Here is a 20523-nt window from a genome sequence, read left to right as displayed (position 1 = left end):
GGGGATATGGTAGAGGAAATCTGCTCCCTCAGCTAGACATCAACAGCATTACATACTCTCTCAGGGCCATCATGTGCTTAGAGAGTGAGAAGAATGCTGCTGCGCACATACACAGGCAGAAGAAGAGAGATGGGGAAAGGATAGAGGTAGCAGTGATAGTGAAAGGAGATGGAGAGAGAGAGAGAGAGAGAGAGAGAGCAAGCCTAATGGCAGGTGTTTGGCAGAGATGGTCAGAAAATGAGCTGGGACAGGAGAGAAGGTGGGTAGAAACAGATAACAGTAAGAAAGAGCAAGTGGGTGTTGGGAAAGATGGATTGAAAGAGGGGAAAAAGATACAGGAGAGATAATAGGTGAGAGAGAGCAAACAAAAATAGAGCGCATGTGTTCAGAGAGAGAGAGAGAAAGAGCTGTATGAGCCTGTTGTTGATCTTCATGTTGTTGCTGTTGATATTAATGTTGTTCCACTCTTTGTAATTGTAATGGCCTGGCTCATCACCCGAGTCATATCTACACCAGCCAGAGACTGGAGACAGAGAGAGAGAGAGAGAGACAGACAGAGAGTCTGCCTTTCTGTCAGCAGTCTTCTGCCCACAGTACTGCACTGCCATTACCATCAATATTTAACCAGAGGGAGAGAGAGATGGTGTCAAGAGGGACTTAGAATCGATACTGAATAGAAATAAAATGCACAGGAACACGCACACATACACACACAAACACACACATATTCCTATCATCATGAGAACATTTGGGCCTGTAATGATAGGTATACTTGACAATAAATACATTCCCATGCACACAGATTTAGTGCCAAAGTAAAAGTGCCTGTGTTCTTACCTTAATAACCGCTTAGTGCCTAGAGGGCATTTTTTATTCCGCTGCCCTCGGAAACCTGACTGCAATTGTACCATTCTAGTCAAACATCTACTCTAGTGTGTCTGGCCTAGAATCACATGCTCACTCTCTCTCTCTCTGTCTCACACACACACACACACAGATAATGGAAAACCTGTACTGTAAGCTCTACAGAATGAATGCATTATATAAAGTTAATCTGTTTTAAGAGTGTGATCTCTGTGAATACATTTCTACTACAAAAGCTTCACCTATACAAATGCTTACACACTTATACACACGTGCATACTCATATACACACGCATTCTCACGTACACACGTATACTCACATACACATGCAGCATGTAGACACATGCACATACCAGTAGTTTTATGCCAGTAGTGTGAAATTTATGACCACATTAAAGAGAGTAGATTTAATGCTGTAAATACTTAGGTCCACAGACAGTAGAGATAAATGCCCTGCTGTGTGTGTGTGTGTGTGTGTGTGTGTGTGTGTGTGTGTGTGTGTGTGTGTGTGTGTGTGTGGAGGCAAAGTGAGAGAGAGAGCAGAGCACAGAAAGTGCAGTACCCAGGGGTGTGTATGAGGATCTAACTGAGTTGTTCATGTTCGCAGGTGCCTGAGATCATGTTTCCATGGCGCAGCGTTGTTGTCGGGGGCAACGGGAGCGTGAGCCGCGTGAAGAGAGACTGGGTCATTCCTCCCATCAATGTCCCTGAAAACTCCCGAGGACAGTTCCCAGAGGAGCTTGTCAAAGTTAGGGCACACGCGCACACACACACACACACACAGAAACATAGAAGCCTGCATAAAAATCCCTGCAGAAATAGTACAAAGTCTTTATGAATTGGTTTTAGTATTTATTACCGTCTATGATCTATGGTTTACTTAATAATAGTGATGCAAAATAGTACATAAAGGCACTATACACTATATGGCCAAAAGTATGTGGACACTCTCCAAAATGTTTCCACTCACAATTTGGAAGCTCACAGTTGTATTGAATGTCTTTGTATGCTATAGCATTATGATTTCTATCCACTGGAACTGAGATGCCCAAACCTGTGCACAGAGCCAGCTCCATGAATACATGGTTTGCCCATAACTCAAGTGTCCTGCATGGAGCACCTATTGGATAAACTGGAACACTGTCTCCACCCCAGGCCTCCTCTCCCAAAATCAGTGCCTGACCTCACTAATGCTCTTGTGGCTGATTGAGCAAAATCCACATATCCATGCTGAAAAATCTAGTGGAAAGCATGGTTTGACATGACCACGGTTTTGTAATGATATGTTTAACAAGCATATATGGATGTGATATAGGTGACATGGGTGCCCTGAAAAAAATGACATCTTAACAAATGGAAATACCTTGTATATAGTCGAATCTATCTAGTATTTCCTATTATAAGATTACAATAAACCAAATATACGATTATTAAACCCATTTCAAGTCATTTGTACTCATTTCAAGCTTGAAATAATATTGTTCTATTGGCAGATCATTTTGCTCATTTTAAGCATTTATTTCTAGAAAGAAGCAAAATTATCTGCTTGAAAGTACTATAAGCTTGAAATGAATAATAATGTCCAGAAATTGGTTTAATGATCTATTATTTGTGTTATTGTAATCTTATAATAAGAAATACTAGATACATTTGACTGTATTCAAGATATTTTCACTTGTTAAGATGACAATTTTTGCAGTGTGTGTGATATGGGTGTGATGGTCAGGTGTCCACATACATTTGGCCTTATAATGTATTATTTTGTTGATCATTATCACAGTATTAGTCTTTGTAATACTGATATACAGCATTGGGCATTGTCCTATTACCATCATCATATATAAGGGTGAGTCTAATGAAAACCTTAAAAGTGTGACATAAATTACAATATGATTATACACACACACACACACACACACACACACACACACACACACACATATATATATATATATATATATATATATATATATATATATATATATATAATTTGTTCCATAGAGGAATACGGACACTCATTAAATGCTGGAACACCTGCACTGAATGAAATGTAGAAAAATGGTAGACTTCTGTGACACCTATTTGCAGTATGGGATGTAAAATAAAAAAAAATTACACCCTTGTATCAATAAACCTTCTACTCTACCACACTACAGTGTTTGTATTGACCGAATTCAGAATGGTCACAGAGGTTCCAGATAAGTCTTCTGCAGGCTCAATTTTTAATTCACACATTACAGGTTCACAAATTAGTTTTACTGTATTGCGAGACATATAGCAAGACTTTTTTTGTATTTTATATTATGGTTTTATGGAAAATAATGTGATTTCCTGCAGATGTTATGTTTCAACATCTATTAATTTTCAGAAAACACACACATACACTCACACACACACACACACACACACACAAACGCATATTACAATGTAATGATTATATGTCTTATAAAGCTACCACAAAAATTAGTAAGAGATACAAGCAGACTAAAATGTGTGTGTTTTTCAGATCCGTTCAGACAGAGATAAGATTAACACATTGCGCTATAGTGTGACAGGACCTGGAGCCGATCAGACTCCTACTGGCCTCTTTATCATCGACCCCATCACAGGACAGCTGTCCGTCACTAAGCCCCTGGACCGAGAACAGATCTCCAACTTCCATGTAAGTGTGTGTGTGTATGTGTGTGTGGAAGGGAGTGTTGGGGCATAGGGGCAAACAAATCATATGCATGATTTTGTGTCTTTGTGAGGAACAAATAATGATACAGGAGTATGTGACAGTCTTGACCTTGTGGGGACATCTATGGGAATAATGGAGACATTTCTGTGGGACATTTGTCTGGTCTGCAGCTTGTGGCAAAATTTTTGTTTTTGGTTACTGTGATTAAGATTAGGGGTGTGTTTGTGTACATTTCTGTGAGGAGCATTTATGTATTTTAGAGGCAGCTCCGTGTATGTGTGTTATGTGTGTGTCCTCATCCCGCAATCCTGCATTCCACTCAGGAGACACTAATACTCCCATTAAACTGCTTATCTTGGTTGCCATGGCAATCTGAGAATGCAACTTTTGACCTCTGTTTAATCCACTCTAAGAGAAAAAAGGGGAGTAGGCAGATTTTTTTTAGCTTAGAAAGAAGAGCTTATCCGAACACACACTCACTCACACACACACACACACACACACACACACACACGCATAATGAGGACAGTGCATATACAGTACACTCTCCCCCATAGAATTAATATTTCACCCCTGCTGAACAAAAAACCATAGAAACCCTCATAAAATTTGTAATGGTTTTAATGGTTATAATGGGAATTGTATTGGTTTTAATGGAGAATGTAATGGTCCCTGTGGGTCTCTACTGGTAATTTGTTGCCTTCTACTGGTGGCATGTTATGTCTAGCAGATACCATTAAGGACCAATAATGGTAATGGTAATGGTTTTCGTGCTTAGCTGATGGTTTGTAATGGTATCTGTAATGGAAACCATTAGAATTTCTGCGATGGTTTATATTGGGTTTTTTTCAGCAGGGACTATATGTTATGTAGATTATTATAGGGCGGGGTAAATGAGATATAACAACAATAACAGGTATCTCTTGGCTTTCATGGTGTCTCAACATTTTTTATATGAGGTTGTCCAGTATCTATCCTGACAAGTAAATTATAAAGCTAAAAGAAATGCATTATGGCATGATTGCATGCATTAATGCATACATTATTGTGTTTTGCTCACTGGCTCCAGCAGCGAATCAAAGCAAACATGGGGGCAGAAACATTTGTAATTGGTTAAGTAGTGCACCTAATGAAAATGGACAGGAAGCCGGGCTTGCCACATCTTCAGTTAAATAAATAGCCTGGTTCAAGCACTGTTTTTGGAAATTAAATGAAGCCAGTTAGCTTTAATGTTTAATGAAACATCTTTAATTCATCTGCAAGTTTTTATTTAATGTGTTTAATGTGTAATTCCTCTTATGTGACAAAAACCTCGGATAATAAAGAGAGTTTGTACTTTCATATTATTATAGCATAACTGTCATCAAGGCATTTTATTTATCAGTTTATTTTCACCCAGTTATTATATATTATATTATATTACATTACATTATATTATATTATATTATATTATATTATATTATATTACATTATATGGCAGTGTGAGCTACTGTTTCATAATATAAGCACAGAGTGGTTCTTTTGGCTCACACCACCGCTGATTGTATATGAACTGTGGTCTACATGATGTGCTGGTTATGATTTGCGCAGGGGCTTCCTGTTCTCACCACTTGAGTCATTATATTGTGTTGTATTACTCTGCTTACTACGACGCTAGCCATTTTTGAGTTGTGTGAATGAACAGTGTGTTTGTGTCTTGCTCCAGCTGCGTGCTCATGCTGTGGACATTAATGGCAATCAGATGGAGAATCCCATTGATATTGTCATCAATGTCATCGACATGAACGACAACAGACCAGAGTTTTCCCATCAGATCTGGAATGGCACGGTGGACGAGGGCGCCAAGCCAGGTACTTAGACACACACACACCCACTTTCCTGCACAGCTGACATTCTAATCCTCACATATATGGTGAGCGAGTTTGTTGCACCTGCTAGTTATTTGTCTGACAGATGGCCATTGTTGTACGAAATCCAAACCAGATCACTGTTCCTCTCTATTTCATGTAGGAACATTTGTGATGACAGTCACAGCACAAGATAAGGATGACCCCAACACAGCCAACGGCATGCTGAGATACAAGATCCTCTCTCAGAGTCCTGAGACTCCCTCCACCAACATGTTCACCATCAATAACAAGACGGGCAAAATCATCACTGTAGCCGCAGGCCTCGACAGAGAGGTGGGCGTCTGTGTGTTTTTGTGTGTGGGAAGGCTTCTTGTGATGCCGTCCTTCACTATCATTAATCTTTATACACATTTTCCCACTATGTGTCTTTGTGTGTGTGTGTGTGTGTGTGTGTGTGTGTGTGGTGAGTAGAAAGTGTCCCAGTACACTCTGATCATCCAGGCCACTGATATGGAAGGAAATCCGACATATGGCCTGTCCAACACTGCTACTGCTGTCATACGCCTGCTTGACGTCAATGACAATGCACCAGAGTTCACCAGAGAGACGGTGAGTTCATTGTAAATGCATACCTACTTATAAACAAAGCGAGAAAGCCAGAAATGAGTTTTCTCTTCATTCGGAAACACACAAAAATGTCTTTGTCTTTGTCCCAGTTGGAAATCAGTTGAATTTTGACAATTGTACATAACATTTAAACTTTTCTTTCTTTTTTTTTTGTACTCTCTGGAGTTGAAATTACAAAATCAGTGATGGGATCTTATTATAAGTGGAAGTTATACCAAACATAATTTCAGCATCACAGGCTCTGGTGTGTACCCAAGGTAAAAACCCAGGACATTATTGACCCTGTTAAACAAATTTTGCCAGAATGCACATATTCCCATGAAAACCCGAGGGATTGTACCTTTCCCACAACTTCCAAATGTCATAGATACTGCTGAATCACAGTATCCATCTGTCCATTTTCCATACTGCTTATCCTACACAGGGTCACGGGGAAGCCTGGAGCCTATCCCAGGAAACTCAGGGCACAAGGCGGGGTACCAACCCATTGCAGGGCAAAATTGCACACACATTCACTCAATGTGGACACTGTTTGGAAATTTGGACTATTTGGACTATTTGGACTGGGGGAGGAAACCGGAGTACCTGGAGGAAACCCCCGAAGCAACGAGAGAACATGCAAACTCTGCACACACAGGGCGCAAGCAGGATTTGAACCCCCAACCCCAGAGGTGCGAGGCAGATGTCAGCAATACTAATCTATAGGGAAATGCTGACAGATTTGGAAGTTAATACTGGCAGTTTGCAGTTAGTAGAAAGAGTTCTGGCAATGGTTTTCAGTCCACAGTAAGAGACTTTTGCCCTCAGAATCTTAATAATACAACATGTAGGAGATATAAGCGTACACTGTGGAGAGGTAAAGTAGACCCGAATTATCATGTTAACGACGGTGATGTTACTGTGAAGCAAATCTATACCATTTAACATAAAACACTGTTGTTTGCACAGTGTGAGAACACTGACTTACTTCCATCTTAATTCACCACACTATTAATGATGAGCATCTCTCGCTCGTTCTCTCTCTCTCTTTATCTATCTCTCTATCTCTCTCTCTCTCATTCCCTATTGTTTATTCTTACCTTAGTTCTACGGAGAGGTGCCGGAGAACCGTGTGAATGTGATTGTGTCTAATCTGACAGTAACAGACAAAGACAAGCCAGGCACACCAGCCTGGAATGCGGTGTATCGCATCACATCCGGAGACCCGACTGGACGCTTCTCCATCCCCACTGACCCCACCACCAATGAGGGCCTTGTCACTGTGGTTAAGGTTAGTTATACACAATTTGTTTGCCATTGTCTAAATTGATTTCACACATGCACAGTCAAATCAGTCACAGATCGAAAACAGTTCCCATAGAAACAAAGCCGGTCAATAGCCATGACCGCCTCTTCATCAGCGATAAACAATTATAAGTGTTTTAATCACAGAAGGAGCCATTCATTAATTATTAGTTCTCTCTGACACTAATATCCTCTTATCTTAAAGGGCATTCAGTCTATTTAATACCACTGTATAACTAGGTTTGTTTTTGTGTTGTGTGTGTCTGTGTGTGTTTTCTCAGCCCATAGACTATGAGATGACTCGTTCCTATTTGTTAACCGTGGTAGCCGAGAATGAAGTGGCACTGGCGGGAGGGATCCATCGCAGCCGCCAATCGACAGCCACCATTTCCATACGCATCATCGACGTGAACGAGAGTCCCAACTTTGAGCCCAACCCCAAACAGATCAAACTGGATGAGGGACTTCCTGCAGGGTCAATGCTCACCACATTTATAGCTCACGACCCTGACAGACATATGCAGCAGAGTATCAGGTATACACACACACACACACACACATGCACATACTCACTTGCTAAAACAAAATTACATAAATAACTGCAGCATGATAGACACATATACACATAAAGAAGAGTGTCAGGCGGAGATAGACGCACTATTTTACACATAAAAATGTGCCCACACGCTCGCTCACTTATAGGCAGTCTCATCCTCAGATGCTTTGAGGTATGAAGTTTGAAGGTGCTACTGAAGCTTTGAGGAATGTTTTACCACAATACTTACCAGTTTCAGACTCTTACTAGTTTTATTCTCATCAGCTGTACACATGTACGTTAGGCCAAAGTTTGAATGCATTGACAGCAATACATTTTTCAGACGAAGATAAGTCACTGGATTAAAGAAAGTTTGTGGAGTTATTGTGTTTTTTTGGCACCAGTCAAGGGGTGATATATATTAGGCAGCAAGTGAACATTCTGTTCTCGAAGTTGACGTGTTGGAAGCAGGAAAAATGGGCAAGCGTAAAGATCTGAGCGACTTTGACAAGGGCCAAATTGTGATGGTTACATTTACATTTTATACATTTTATGGTATTTGGCAGATGAACTTATCCAGAGCGACTTACAGTTATCTCATTTATACATCTGAGCAGTTGAGGGTTAAGGGCCTCTCTCAAGGGTCCTATGGTGACAGCGCTGGCATTTGAACTCACGATCAGTAGTCCAATGTCTTAACCATTAAGCTACCATTGCCCCTCACCACTAACCACTGGTTAGTGTGGGGTGTTCCCCGTATGCACTGGTTAGTACCTACCCAAAGTGGTCCAAGGAAGGACAACCAGTCAACCGGCGACAGGGTCATGGGCACCCAAGGCTCATTGATGCGCGTGGGGGAGTGAAGGCTAGTCCGTCTGGTCCGATCCCACAGAAGAGCTACTGTAGCACAAATTGCTGGGAAGGTTAATGCTGGCTATGACAGAAAGGTGTCAGAACACACAGTGCATCACAGCTTGCTGTGTATGGGGCTGCATAGCCATTCAGTAAACAGAAAATGAAGACAAACTCCTACTCCCAATTGGCTTTCACAAAATATTTATTTTTTTAATTTGGTATGTGTGTTTAAACGTATTGTGATTTTTTACGGTGGTATGACCATACGTTATCACATTGTTAGCTACCACTTTTTAGACATGTCTCTTAGGTTTCCAGGAAACCAAAACATGGGGCTAGGCAACACACTGGAGCTTTTATAGACAAATGGGCTAGCTAATAAATGTATGATTTATGCACCCATTAGATATTAGTACATATATACTCATATACTGTATATACTGATAGATTGTATTTTAATTGAATAGTCATTTTTAGTTAACATTTTAACACATCAGAATTTTAAACAGTGTGTGATGTGTTTCTGTGCTGTAGATACTCAAAGCTATTTGACCCAGCTAACTGGCTGGAAATTGACCCAAATAACGGGCGAATCTCCACCATTGCCCTTCTTGACCGCGAATCCCCGTACGTCAGAAACAACCTCTACAACGCCACCTTTATGGCCTCTGATAATGGTGAGTAATGTGTGTGTGTGTGTGTGTGTGTGTGTGTGTGTGTGTGTATGTGGGTTGGTTGCAACTCAGTTTCAGTCCATTACAGGTTACACAGTGGATGAGTAACTCCATTGATCGGAGCTGTGGGGAACAATTATGACTAATAGCCACAGGCTTACACATAGAAACACCCATACACATAGATACACAAATAAGCGCGCACATGTTCACTCATAAAACGGCAAAATTGCTTATATGTAATCTGTGTTTTTCTCACATTTAAACACACTCCTGTTTGTGTGAACAAGACTGCAGACGTTTGCTTGACTCTTCCACTGTTATTGACATTCTCCTTGAGTCGGCCCAGTGTAAAAAAAAAAAAAAAAAACCCTTTCTCTCACACACATTTAAACACACTCATAGCTCTGTGAAGGAGTGATCCCATCTCTGTAAACACTCTGTTAACCTGTGGTCCCAGAGTGCCTCACTCACAGTAGGCCACTCATGGTGTTGGATTGTAACACTCCAGCGGCGGCGCTTCCTCTCCCAAGGCTCCGTTCATTCACCCTGATCATCTAAAGAGGGCTGACACTTAGTGCTCTTCTCTTTTCAAGCTCTCCCCAAGTGACTGGAAATGTTCAGATGAAGAGGCAGCAGATGCTGAATAGCTCGTGGGCAGTGTCTACTGTCTATGATTGACAATATCATACATCCGCATGTCATAAATATTTCATACAATCGCTTAGTGGTTCAAGAGTTTTGCTCTCACGGTCTGACAAATCAACAGCCGCCATAGTGAAGAACAGGTTGTTTTCTGATCTTCCGCTTTCACTCTTTCACCAGGTATTCCTCCTGCGAGTGGAACAGGCACACTGCAGATCTACCTGTTGGATATTAATGATAACGCGCCACACGTCTTTCCCCAAGAAACCGAGATGTGTGAGAGACCCCAGCCCAACGCCATCAACATAACAGCTGTGGACGGAGACCTGAACCCCAATGCCGGGCCATTTGCTTTCGAGCTTGCCAACCGACCCTCTGACATCCGCCGCAACTGGACACTCACCCGTCTCAATGGTATGACACACACCTGAATGGTGTCACAGACATCTTACCTATAATACTACTCTTCCCAGAGCTGTTATCATTATGTAAAATACCAGAAGGACTGCATGACAGATCCTCCATTTCAGCATTCTGCAAACAACAGCTAATATGGTGCAAGCTACGATTCATGTTCTTGGTCTTTATTGTTGCACAAATGTGATGTTAACATTAAGAGATTTTAAACCAGGTTTTACTCGTCAAGCATTTTCCCATGTGTCGCTTGTTTTGTAATTACTTGTCACTAGACCTGTCACGATAACTACTTTTGTTGGATGATATATTGTGCCAGATATAATTGTGATAAACGATATTATAGTCATTTTAAGACCATTTCATACCAGTGATCCAATGATAATATAATAGGATAATAATGTAAGTGCACCCTTTCAAAAAGCAATGAACTTTTAATGCTTAATAATATTCAATGTCTTTGTCTTCTGACAAATATCCTTTAAATTTAGACAATAATTCATCGTCAATGTCAATTTTACTCAGACTAAAATGGCATCGAATATTAGTCAACAGCATTTCAGTTGATGAGAAAATGCAAAAATTAACCCAAATATTCACACATTTTATATATTCACTTAAACATGTATCAACAAAAACATTTGAAAACTGTCCTTGTGAAAATTTGATTTCCTGATATATTAACATTACAGTGAGTACGCTACTGTAATACAGTGTTGTGAATTCTTTATGCGTTAGTTCTTCATTGACCCTGTTTTAGTGCATTGTTACGGAAAGAGCGTATTCACAACGTGACTTACTGTTCTACCAAGTGCCAGCCTTACTTAAGTTCAAGATCACTTGTGCAGTCATGTCATTTTGTGCAGAAGCGAGTTGTAATATTAGGTTTATGTTGTGTAAATGTCTAATTAATCTCATGTGCATATAGGAAGTGTTTGGGTGAGTTAATTAACCCACTTCACTTTATTGCTGTTCATTCACTGTTCAGTTTCAGCTCATGAAGCTTAAGCGGCTCAATCCCCGACATTATTGACCATGACTGGATTATTTGAAACACTAGAACTATTCTTTCTAAATTCTTCCTCTTCAAAAACCATTGTTAATGCATTGTTAAAATAATTGTGTGTCTTTTTTTGGTAATTTTTTTATTAAAATCGGTGCTAGTGCTTGCTACACATCTGAAATCTTAAATGTGCATTTTTATCTTAAATTCAACGAATATTCATAGTTTGAATTTTAATTTGACAGCACTATAGCAGAGAGGACAGAAAGAGCACGAAGGGCTAAAATGTCGGTGACATACATTCTTTTATGTAAACAAACAAACACGTATGTAAACACAATGGGCGATATCGAGGTCAGCAAAAATTATTGAGGCCATGTCGTTTTGTTGAACTTCTCCACTGTTCACTGATGGAGACTTGAGTGCAAAACTGTTTGTGGTAATTGCAGTCCTAAAGCTATTATAGCAATTGTAGTCCTAGCCATTATAGTATAACTGTTCATATGAATTGCGGTCCAAAGCCATCTTATGGTTTTTAAGTGGTACCATCCTCAGTAATCGCAATGATCTCAAGGCTGCACCATGTGGGGCCATCCTCAGCAGTAGTGAGTGACTTCCAACTGATGAGAACTCCCTACCAGAAGTAGGGAAACAGGATGGATCAAGCAGGTCTGGAGAGATGAAGTGGTCAGGATCACTGGCATCTCAGGAGTATCATGTGTAGCTTGACAGAAAGAGAGAGGGAGAGATTATTAGGTATGCTTATTGTCCCGTAATGGTTAAGGACAATATACTTTGAGTGAGTGCAAGCAGGGACTCCAGCAAGACTAGCTATGACAGCATCATATCAGGGGGGGACAGCATCCAGACATCCCAGTTTACCACAACAGTCTGTGCCTGTGAGCCCTCTAGATCTGCCCCTTTACCTAAGAAAAAAACTGTTCACAAAAGGCTTGACTAAACAAATATATCTTCAGCCTGGTCTTATATACACATAGACTGTATCTGAGTCCTGAACACAAATTGGAAGCCTGTTCCATAACTGTTGGGCTTTGTAAGCAAAAGCTCTTCCCCCTGCTGTAGCCTTCACTATTCGAGGTACCAACAAATAAATGAAAATAAATTAAACAAGTAGTGCAAATTTCATTCCTTTGTTTTACTTATGCTTTAATACATGTTATAATAGATATGTGGCATAGTAATGTAAAGAAAATGTACAAATAAATTTGATTTCATTATTATTTAAACTCATGTGGTGCTTGTGGCTGTTCCTGACTTAGGCGACTATGTCCAGTTGAGCCTGAAAATCGGTTATCTCCAGAGTGGGATCTACGAGCTCCCCATCATCATCACGGACTCTGGAAACCTTCCGATGGCCAACACCTCACACTTGCGTGTGAAGGTGTGTCAGTGTGATCACCATGGAGACTGTGTGGACATGGAGCGCATCATGGCTGCCGGTTTGGGTACTGGAGCCATCATTGCTATCCTCATCTGCATCATCATCCTGCTGGGTGAGTTATTCCCTGTTGTATACATAAAATCTTATACGCCTAAAGTGTTTATGCTTTAGGGAATGAGGAAACAGAATGGGAGTTTTATCACCAGTGAGACTCTCTTTATGCTAAAGGCTATGAGTGTGACTCATTTTGTATCGCATTCTCTCTCTGTATCTGCCTATCCACGCACTCTCTGTGTAGTCCTGGTGCTGATGTTCGTGATGTGGATGAAGAGGAGAGATAAGGAGAGACAGGCGAAGCAGCTGCTGATCGACCCAGAGGACGACGTGCGAGACAACATCCTCAAATACGACGAGGAAGGCGGAGGCGAGGAGGACCAGGTACAAACACAGTACTGATTTTAGGAAACACACAGTTTAGGTATAAAAAGTGAATGAGTGTGGAACTACCAGAGAAAGCAGTCACTCTCTCTTCCTTGTCTTTTCCTCACCATCTGTGTGTGTGTGTGTGTGTGTGTGTGTGTGTGTGTGTGTGCGTGCAGGATTATGATCTGAGTCAACTGCAGCAGCCAGACACTCTGGAGCACGACCTGGTGAAGCCAGTTGGAATCCGCCGGCTGGATGAAAGACCGCTGCACCCAGAGCCCAGCTACCCAATTCGCTCTGCCGCCCCACACCCCGGAGACATCGGAGACTTCATCCACGAGGTGTGTGTGTGTGTGTGTGTGTGCATGCGGATGTGTTCTGTCTCGCCATATAAACTGAAGGATGGCACCAGTGATAAGAGCTAATGGTGATTGATTGGCTAATTGAACCTCAATCCTATTAGTTTAGAAGGACATTAGCCTGGCTTAGGTATTCAGTATCATCCTCAGTGGTCTGTGGATGAGCATGTTCTACACACACACACACACACACACACGGAGACACACACACAGGGGAAGTGAGAGAAAGAGATCCTTTCAAACAGTAAACTGTACTGGGAGCCCAGTAGGGAACAGTGAGAAAATCTTTGAAACTGGAAATGAGTTAAATATCAGATATGAACTTAAGTAACTGCACTTAAACACTAACTCCTCTGTTTAAGCTGAGTAGAAATATATCCGCTGGCTCGTGCTATGGTATTTTTGTAGTGTATTCTTCTACTACTCTTTCATTAATACACACTCGCTGTTGCAGTATTAAATCAGTATTGTGATTGGAGCCATACATAATGATATTCTATTTGCCCTGTAGATTATGTGAGCTAGGTGTGTAGGGTATTTCCTATAGCAGTGATCACCAACCCTGTTCCTGGCGATCTACCTTCCTGAAGACTTATACCATAATCGTGCCTGCCTGACCATCTAATCTTTAGCTGATGAAGTTGTTGATCATCGAAAACAAGTGCGTTAGATTTTGGTTAGAGATGAAACCTGTAGGAAGGTAGATCTCCAGGAACAGGGTCCACTCAATATGTCCCATGCTGATTTCCTGTTTCAGTGGAAATTACATCAACACATCAAATAACGCTGAGTGTTTCAAGGCACTTCACGGGGAATTTAACACCAGGCATAGTCGCACAGTAAAAGTAGAAGTAGTCTCACAGACACGGTAATGTTTCTGTACGACTTGTACAGAGGGAGAGGAAACACTTCATACTCTTCAGGCAGTTGCAAGGTCTAGTGTGAGAACACCTATTAGCTTATTCTGGCTGCTTTTCTATAACTCCTGACTTCTGCATTTTTCCCTGATTCTCTTCTCTACTTTCTTCACTGATCTCAATTTCTCATCTCTCCATTCTTTCTACTGCTCCTTCCATCCTACTTGCCTCTCCTTTTCAGTCCTTTACCATCTTCCGTTTCTCATTTTCCTCCCAAGGCTACAACACTTGACTGCTCTTGCAATATGTTCGTGCCGCACATGAGATATTTCCGGTTGGCTCTCCACTATGAATATTTTAGAACGTTGTCATGTAAGAGGATCGTTTTCTAATATTATGGAAAACTCCTGCATGTCTCTGGTCTTTCTTCTTCAGGGTCTGAAGGCGGCCGATACAGACCCCACGGCACCTCCATACGACTCTTTGCTGGTGTTCGACTACGAGGGCAGCGGCTCCACTGCCGGCTCACTCAGCTCACTGCACTCATCCAGCTCTGGAGGCGAGCAGGACTACGACTACCTCAATGAATGGGGACCACGGTTTCGCAAACTAGCCGACATGTATGGCGGAAACGACGACTAAAGCGTCCAGGTGTTACAGAAAAAAATTTAAATAGAAAAAAAAAAAAAAAGTGGCACTTTTTTTAACTTGGGACACGGGACAGTGTGTAAAATCTGAAAGAAGAGTATTTCCCCCATGAGAGAATGAGACAGAGGGGAACGAAGATCATGATCACCATGGCAACATTACTGGCTCCTTCCAGGCTTTGTGCCAAAGCCAAAGAGCGCAGGGTGATGGAATCTGGACTCCATCTCTGGATCAGGCCAGTTTGTTGCCCGAGTTTGCAGGATCGTTGGTGCAAAAAAAAATGAACGCTGAAGGAATGCTGAAAGAACATTTAACCGAACGCTCAGTTACACTTGAATCTCACAGTACAGAAGCACTGGGATATTACGTGCCTTTTTGTACATTTTTTTTGATTGATTGATTTCCATTCATTGGCTTTGTTGGCTCTGTTTTGGAGTAGTTCTGTTGTGAGCCTGTTTATAGAATATGGTTATGCTTCAACACGCTTCTGTTTGTACATCACAGCATGGTGCTGTTAGACGCCATCACACCTCGCCCCGAAGGAGAAAACTGAGAGAACAGCATTGTACAGTTCACTAAAAATTAGATGTCATGTTTCATGTCATTATTTCTTTTTTTTTATTTACATTTTTTTTCACCAAAAGTTTAACTTATGCAGCTGGTGCAAAAGGGGCGACCCTCATCATCGTTTGGTAGCAGAACTTTTTTGTTAGAATATGTACCTCATTTTTTATTATTGTTATTATTATTATTATTATTATTATTATTATTATTATTATGTGGCATCTTGTTTAGCAAATAAAACTGTTATTTTTATTCCATGTCCTTTTATTTTTGTTCCATCTGCCTTAGTCGACCTATGGTATTCTTTCTTTTTTTACTGCACTGTAAATTAAATGGTGTGTACATAGGTTTTTTTTTTCTCCTTTTTTTGTTGCTGTAGTCTATGAGGAAGTACAAGGAGTATGAAAGAGTTGTATATGTATAATTTGACTACAAACAAAAGGCTTTTTTTTGCATGTTTTTATCTTTTCAGTATAAAAAGGTATTTCCAAAATTGATTTACCCACAAAAAAAAAAACACGTCTACTACATTGGAGTGATACAGCACCAGCGAGGCAGCAGTCCTGATATCCTGATACGTGTACACCCGTGTTCTCTGCCTGTTCAGGCTTTATGAGCCAGCGTAAATTAATTAGATGTAGGGTTATTTTAAATGTTTTTGGCCAACTTGCTCAAAATTTTCTCATTCCAACAGTCCACTGATTATACAGATTGGTGAAATCTGGTGTTTTCTATCAAATGGCTTGAGTCAAATTTTCAGAGATTACTGCTGGAGTAATAGATGGAGATGGAGACATTTTGGGAATCACTGCTGCTGTCTCTCCATAAAAAAACTACAGAGAGAGAGAGAGGGAGAGTGTGTGTGTGTGTGTGTGTGTGTGTGTGTGTGTGTGTGTGTGTGTGTGTGTGTGTTGATTACAAGCTGTAGTCACAGAAGGGCCAAGCAGTATGGAGGTAATTACCTGTCAAAAGTAATTAGAACTAAATGCAGTGCCAAATTAGTTTTTTTTTATATATGAATTGAAAGTCTACAGTAAATTTTTGTAAATCTATAACTTGTACCATTTAAGAATCTTTTTTTTTTCGCATGTATTTTACAGACCCATTTCCTACAATGTATTATTTTACATTCAAAGCATGTTTTGTTTCAGCGCAGACCCTCTCAGCTCTCTGGAGCTATGCGCTTGGTTTAAAACAATTCATTTACAACCACACAAGTTTCAAATGATCACATGCTTTAACAGCATAACCAGCTTTTTTGCTTTTTTTTGTAAATGAGTTCATTAATTATAATTTCATAATTGCAACATACTCACAAAACAGTTACAGGTTTATAGATGTGACTATGGATTTGTGTTTCATCATTGCATTTAAATACTATTTGACAGGAAACTCCATAGAGCAGCCCCATTGTGTGTGTAGTTGCTCAACACACACTCAGGTGACTGACAGCAGGAAGTTGATCAACAGCTGCTGAGTGATTGGCAGCTATGAAGAGTTCAGTGAGCTTGTTTACTGTTACTTGTTGATGTTATGACCCATCGCTGCCCATCTGGCCAATAAAAGTTTAATTTTTGGAAATAGTGCCAGTCCTCTTGGCTTTTTTTTTAATTAGTGAGTTTGTGCTTTTAATATATTTTTTTTCAGCATTTGCCTCTTCTTTTGTTTTATTTTATGTAAACACAGTGACAATATTAAGCTTGAGCATAAAAAGGAAAAATAAAACACATTTCCTCCAATATTCCTAATTATTTATAATTATTCCTGTTTGGATCCCACTCACTGTCCATCTAGTCATTTAGGCAAATTTGTGTATGCCGGTGGCTGTAGCTATTTAATTAGTGAGCGTGTGTCCATGCATCCTTCGTGATACAGTGGGGAAATTAACCCCCCCCCCCCCCCGCCACACACACACACACACACACACACACACTCCCAATCACGCATCTAGAAGCTGTCCTTGGTCTGTCACTGTCTTCTTCTTTTCTGCCTTTCCAGGAATTGGGATTATTGTGCCAACATCAAAGTGCTGTCTCCTTCTGTCCCTGTGCTTGTGTGAGACTGAGCGAGTGACAGTGTGCAAAGGCATGGTCCCAGGCTTGATGCTGCAGCTCATATAAATCAGGCAGAATGAGTAGCTCTCCTTCTCCTTCTGCATCCATCCTGCCCTTGTGCTTGCGACATACCTTCTATAGGTTTTCTATATTTTATAGGCTGTTTCATATTTGTGCCGCTTTCTTCCTCTCTTCTCTCTTTGTGCTTGTTTTCATTAAAATCTCACCACTCTGTTCAGTTGTGCTCTCATCTCCTTGTTAGGCGAGAGCAGTGTGTCCGTGAGTGTACGTGTTAAGAGAGTGAGTCAGTTGGAGTCTCAGAGGCTAAAAATAAGCCATGCTCTGCTGGCTTGAGGATGGAGATGACATTGATCAACTGATACAGCGATAGGAGATCTCTCTCTCTCTCTCTCTCTCTCTCTCTCTCTCGCTCTCTCTCTCTTTATATCCTGCGGTGTTCTCTCCCCCCAGTACGTTCTCATGCCCTGGTTATGTAGACCGGATTTCAACAGCTCCACTGTGGTGTGTATGTAAGACTCTCAAATCTGATTTTCATCCAAGCACTATCTCACACATGAGTGATTGCGCAGTGTTTCCCTGTTGTACTGGCAGTATTATAAGCTAACAGCTAAATGCTCTGGATGTCTGCACACACAAAAAGACACATTCACAGCACCCCATTACAATCATCCATTGCACCTCTAATGACTTTAATCCAGGGCCTTGTCTTCTATCTCACTGTGCCTCTGGGGAATGGGGGATGGATTTCTTTGCCTAGTGCAAGATCTCTATACTTATGACTATATTTAAAATGGAAGAATTTCTACTAATTCTGCAAAGTTTGAGACTACACACTGGGGCATTGCAGTGCCATTAAATATCCTGCAGATCTTCAAATAGTTGTTTTCTTTGCAGATATCAACTCTCTCTCTCAACCAGTTGTCATTTGAGCATGAATTTTCCCAATAGTCTGAAAGTTGTGTTTGCTAACCCTAAGTCATTTACATTTACATGTACATTTATGGCATTTGGTAGAAGCTCTTATCCAGAGCGACTTACAGTACTGCTTTGAAGTCTCTATCAATAAATACATCCCGATGCTGGTTCACTTTGTCATGGACTAAGAATACCATCAGTCTTAAAATTCTGTTGGGAGGTAATATAGTAAGAAAACAGAACTTTTTTAAGTGAAAAGTGCTCATTTAAGTACTTCAGGAAGAGGTAGGTCTTTAGGCGTCGTTTGAAGACCACCACTGACTCAGCTGTTCAGACATCTGGGGACGTTCATTCCACAGCCTAGGTGCCAGAACAAAGAAGAGTCTTGATGCATGCCTTCCTTGTACCCTGAGAGATGGTGGCACCAGTTTAGCAGTGCTAGAGGTTTGGAGGGGCAGTGTGGGGTGTGAAAAGTGATTTGAGGTAAGTGGGTGCTGGTCCATTTTTGGCTTTGTAGGCAAGTATCAGAGTTTTAAAACAGGCAGCATCAGGAAGCCAATGGAGGGAGCGTAGCAATGGGGTGGTGTGGGAGAACTTAGGAAGGTTGAAAACAATTCGAGCAGCTGGATTCTAGATGAGTTGCAGAGGTCGATGTTGCTTAGAGGCAGACTTGCCAGGAGTGAGTTGCAGTAGTCCAGTCTCGAAATGACAAGAGACTGAACCAGCACCTGAGTGGCCTGTACGGATAGAAATGGACAAATCCTTCTGATGTTATAAAGAAGAAATCGGCATGAGCATGTCAGATTAGCAGTGTGAGAGGAAAAGGACAGTTAATTGTCCATGGATACCCCAAGGTTGCATTCAGTAATTGAGGGTGGAATCAGAGAGTTGCCAGGGAGTTCACAAGATCCTGACATGGTGATGAATCAGCTGAATTATGATGAGCTGATGAGCTGCCATCCATGATGAGATGTCTGCCAGACTTGCTGAGATATGAGCAGAAACAAGAGGATCTGAAGAAGAGGATGAGCTGAGTGTCATCCACATAGCAGTGGCATGTGAGGATATGACCTCACCAAGAGATCAAGTATAGAGTGAGAACAGAAGAAGACCAAGCTCTGAGCCTTGTGGGACACCAGAGGTGAGCCTGCAGGGAGCAGATGTGCATCCCCTCCACTTCACCTGGTATGAGCGACCTTCCCGGTATGAAGCAAACCACTACCATGCTGCACCATGATTTCCAAGACTCATGAGTGTGGACAAGAGAGTCTTGTGGTTGACTGTGTCAAACGCTGCAGAAAGGTCAAGGAGGATGAGGACTGATGACAGTTTGACTGATCTGGCAGAATGTAGCTTCTCAGTGACAGCCAAAAGGGCAGTTTCTGTGGAATGTGCCGCTTTGAAGCCAGACTGGTTAGAATCTTGGAGGTTGTTCTGTGAGAGGTAGAGAGACAGTTGATTGTAGACAGTGCATTCAAGGATTTTAGAAAGAAAAGAGAGAAGTGACACCGGACAGTAGTTACCAATTTCAGAGGGATTTAGAGTGGGTTTTACATACATAAGTCTTTTACATACAGTGCTGTGAAAAGGTATTTGCCCCATACTGATTTCTTCTGTTTTTGTGTATATCACATACTAAATAGTTTCAGAAATTAAAACAAAATCTAACATAAAATAAAGGCAACCTGAGTAAACACAAAATACAGTTTTTAAATGATGATGTTATTTTTGAAGCAAAAAAGTTATCCAATACCAACTGGGCCTGTGTGAAAATGTATTGCCCCCACAGTCACTAATTCCCTAAATCTATGAAACTGCATTCAAAATGGAGTTCAGCTGAACTAGACGC

The 20523-nt window shown here is 41.0% G+C and overlaps 1 protein-coding gene across 1 annotated transcript in view; it reads left to right on the top strand.

The window, feature by feature from the left end:
* Positions 1-17445, top strand: part of cdh2 (cadherin 2, type 1, N-cadherin (neuronal)) — a 50079-nt gene extending 32634 nt beyond the window's left edge. The window contains exons 4-16 of the mRNA XM_053614786.1: positions 1472-1612; positions 3371-3526; positions 5250-5394; positions 5555-5727; positions 5866-6003; positions 7106-7291; positions 7587-7840; positions 9230-9372; positions 10195-10428; positions 12712-12945; positions 13132-13271; positions 13433-13597; positions 14908-17445. Of these exons, the coding sequence (XP_053470761.1) occupies positions 1472-1612; positions 3371-3526; positions 5250-5394; positions 5555-5727; positions 5866-6003; positions 7106-7291; positions 7587-7840; positions 9230-9372; positions 10195-10428; positions 12712-12945; positions 13132-13271; positions 13433-13597; positions 14908-15114 (2316 nt within the window). The 3' untranslated portion in view covers positions 15115-17445. The remainder of the gene's footprint in view (positions 1-1471; positions 1613-3370; positions 3527-5249; positions 5395-5554; positions 5728-5865; positions 6004-7105; positions 7292-7586; positions 7841-9229; positions 9373-10194; positions 10429-12711; positions 12946-13131; positions 13272-13432; positions 13598-14907) is intronic.
* Positions 17446-20523: the final 3078 nt, after the last annotated feature.

This window comes from Ictalurus furcatus, chromosome 25 (assembly GCF_023375685.1).
Source record: "Ictalurus furcatus strain D&B chromosome 25, Billie_1.0, whole genome shotgun sequence".
In the NCBI taxonomy this organism is placed as follows: Eukaryota; Metazoa; Chordata; class Actinopteri; order Siluriformes; family Ictaluridae; genus Ictalurus; species Ictalurus furcatus.
The sequence above is the reverse complement of the archived record's forward strand: the minus strand, read 5'-3'. Positions and strand labels throughout refer to the sequence as shown.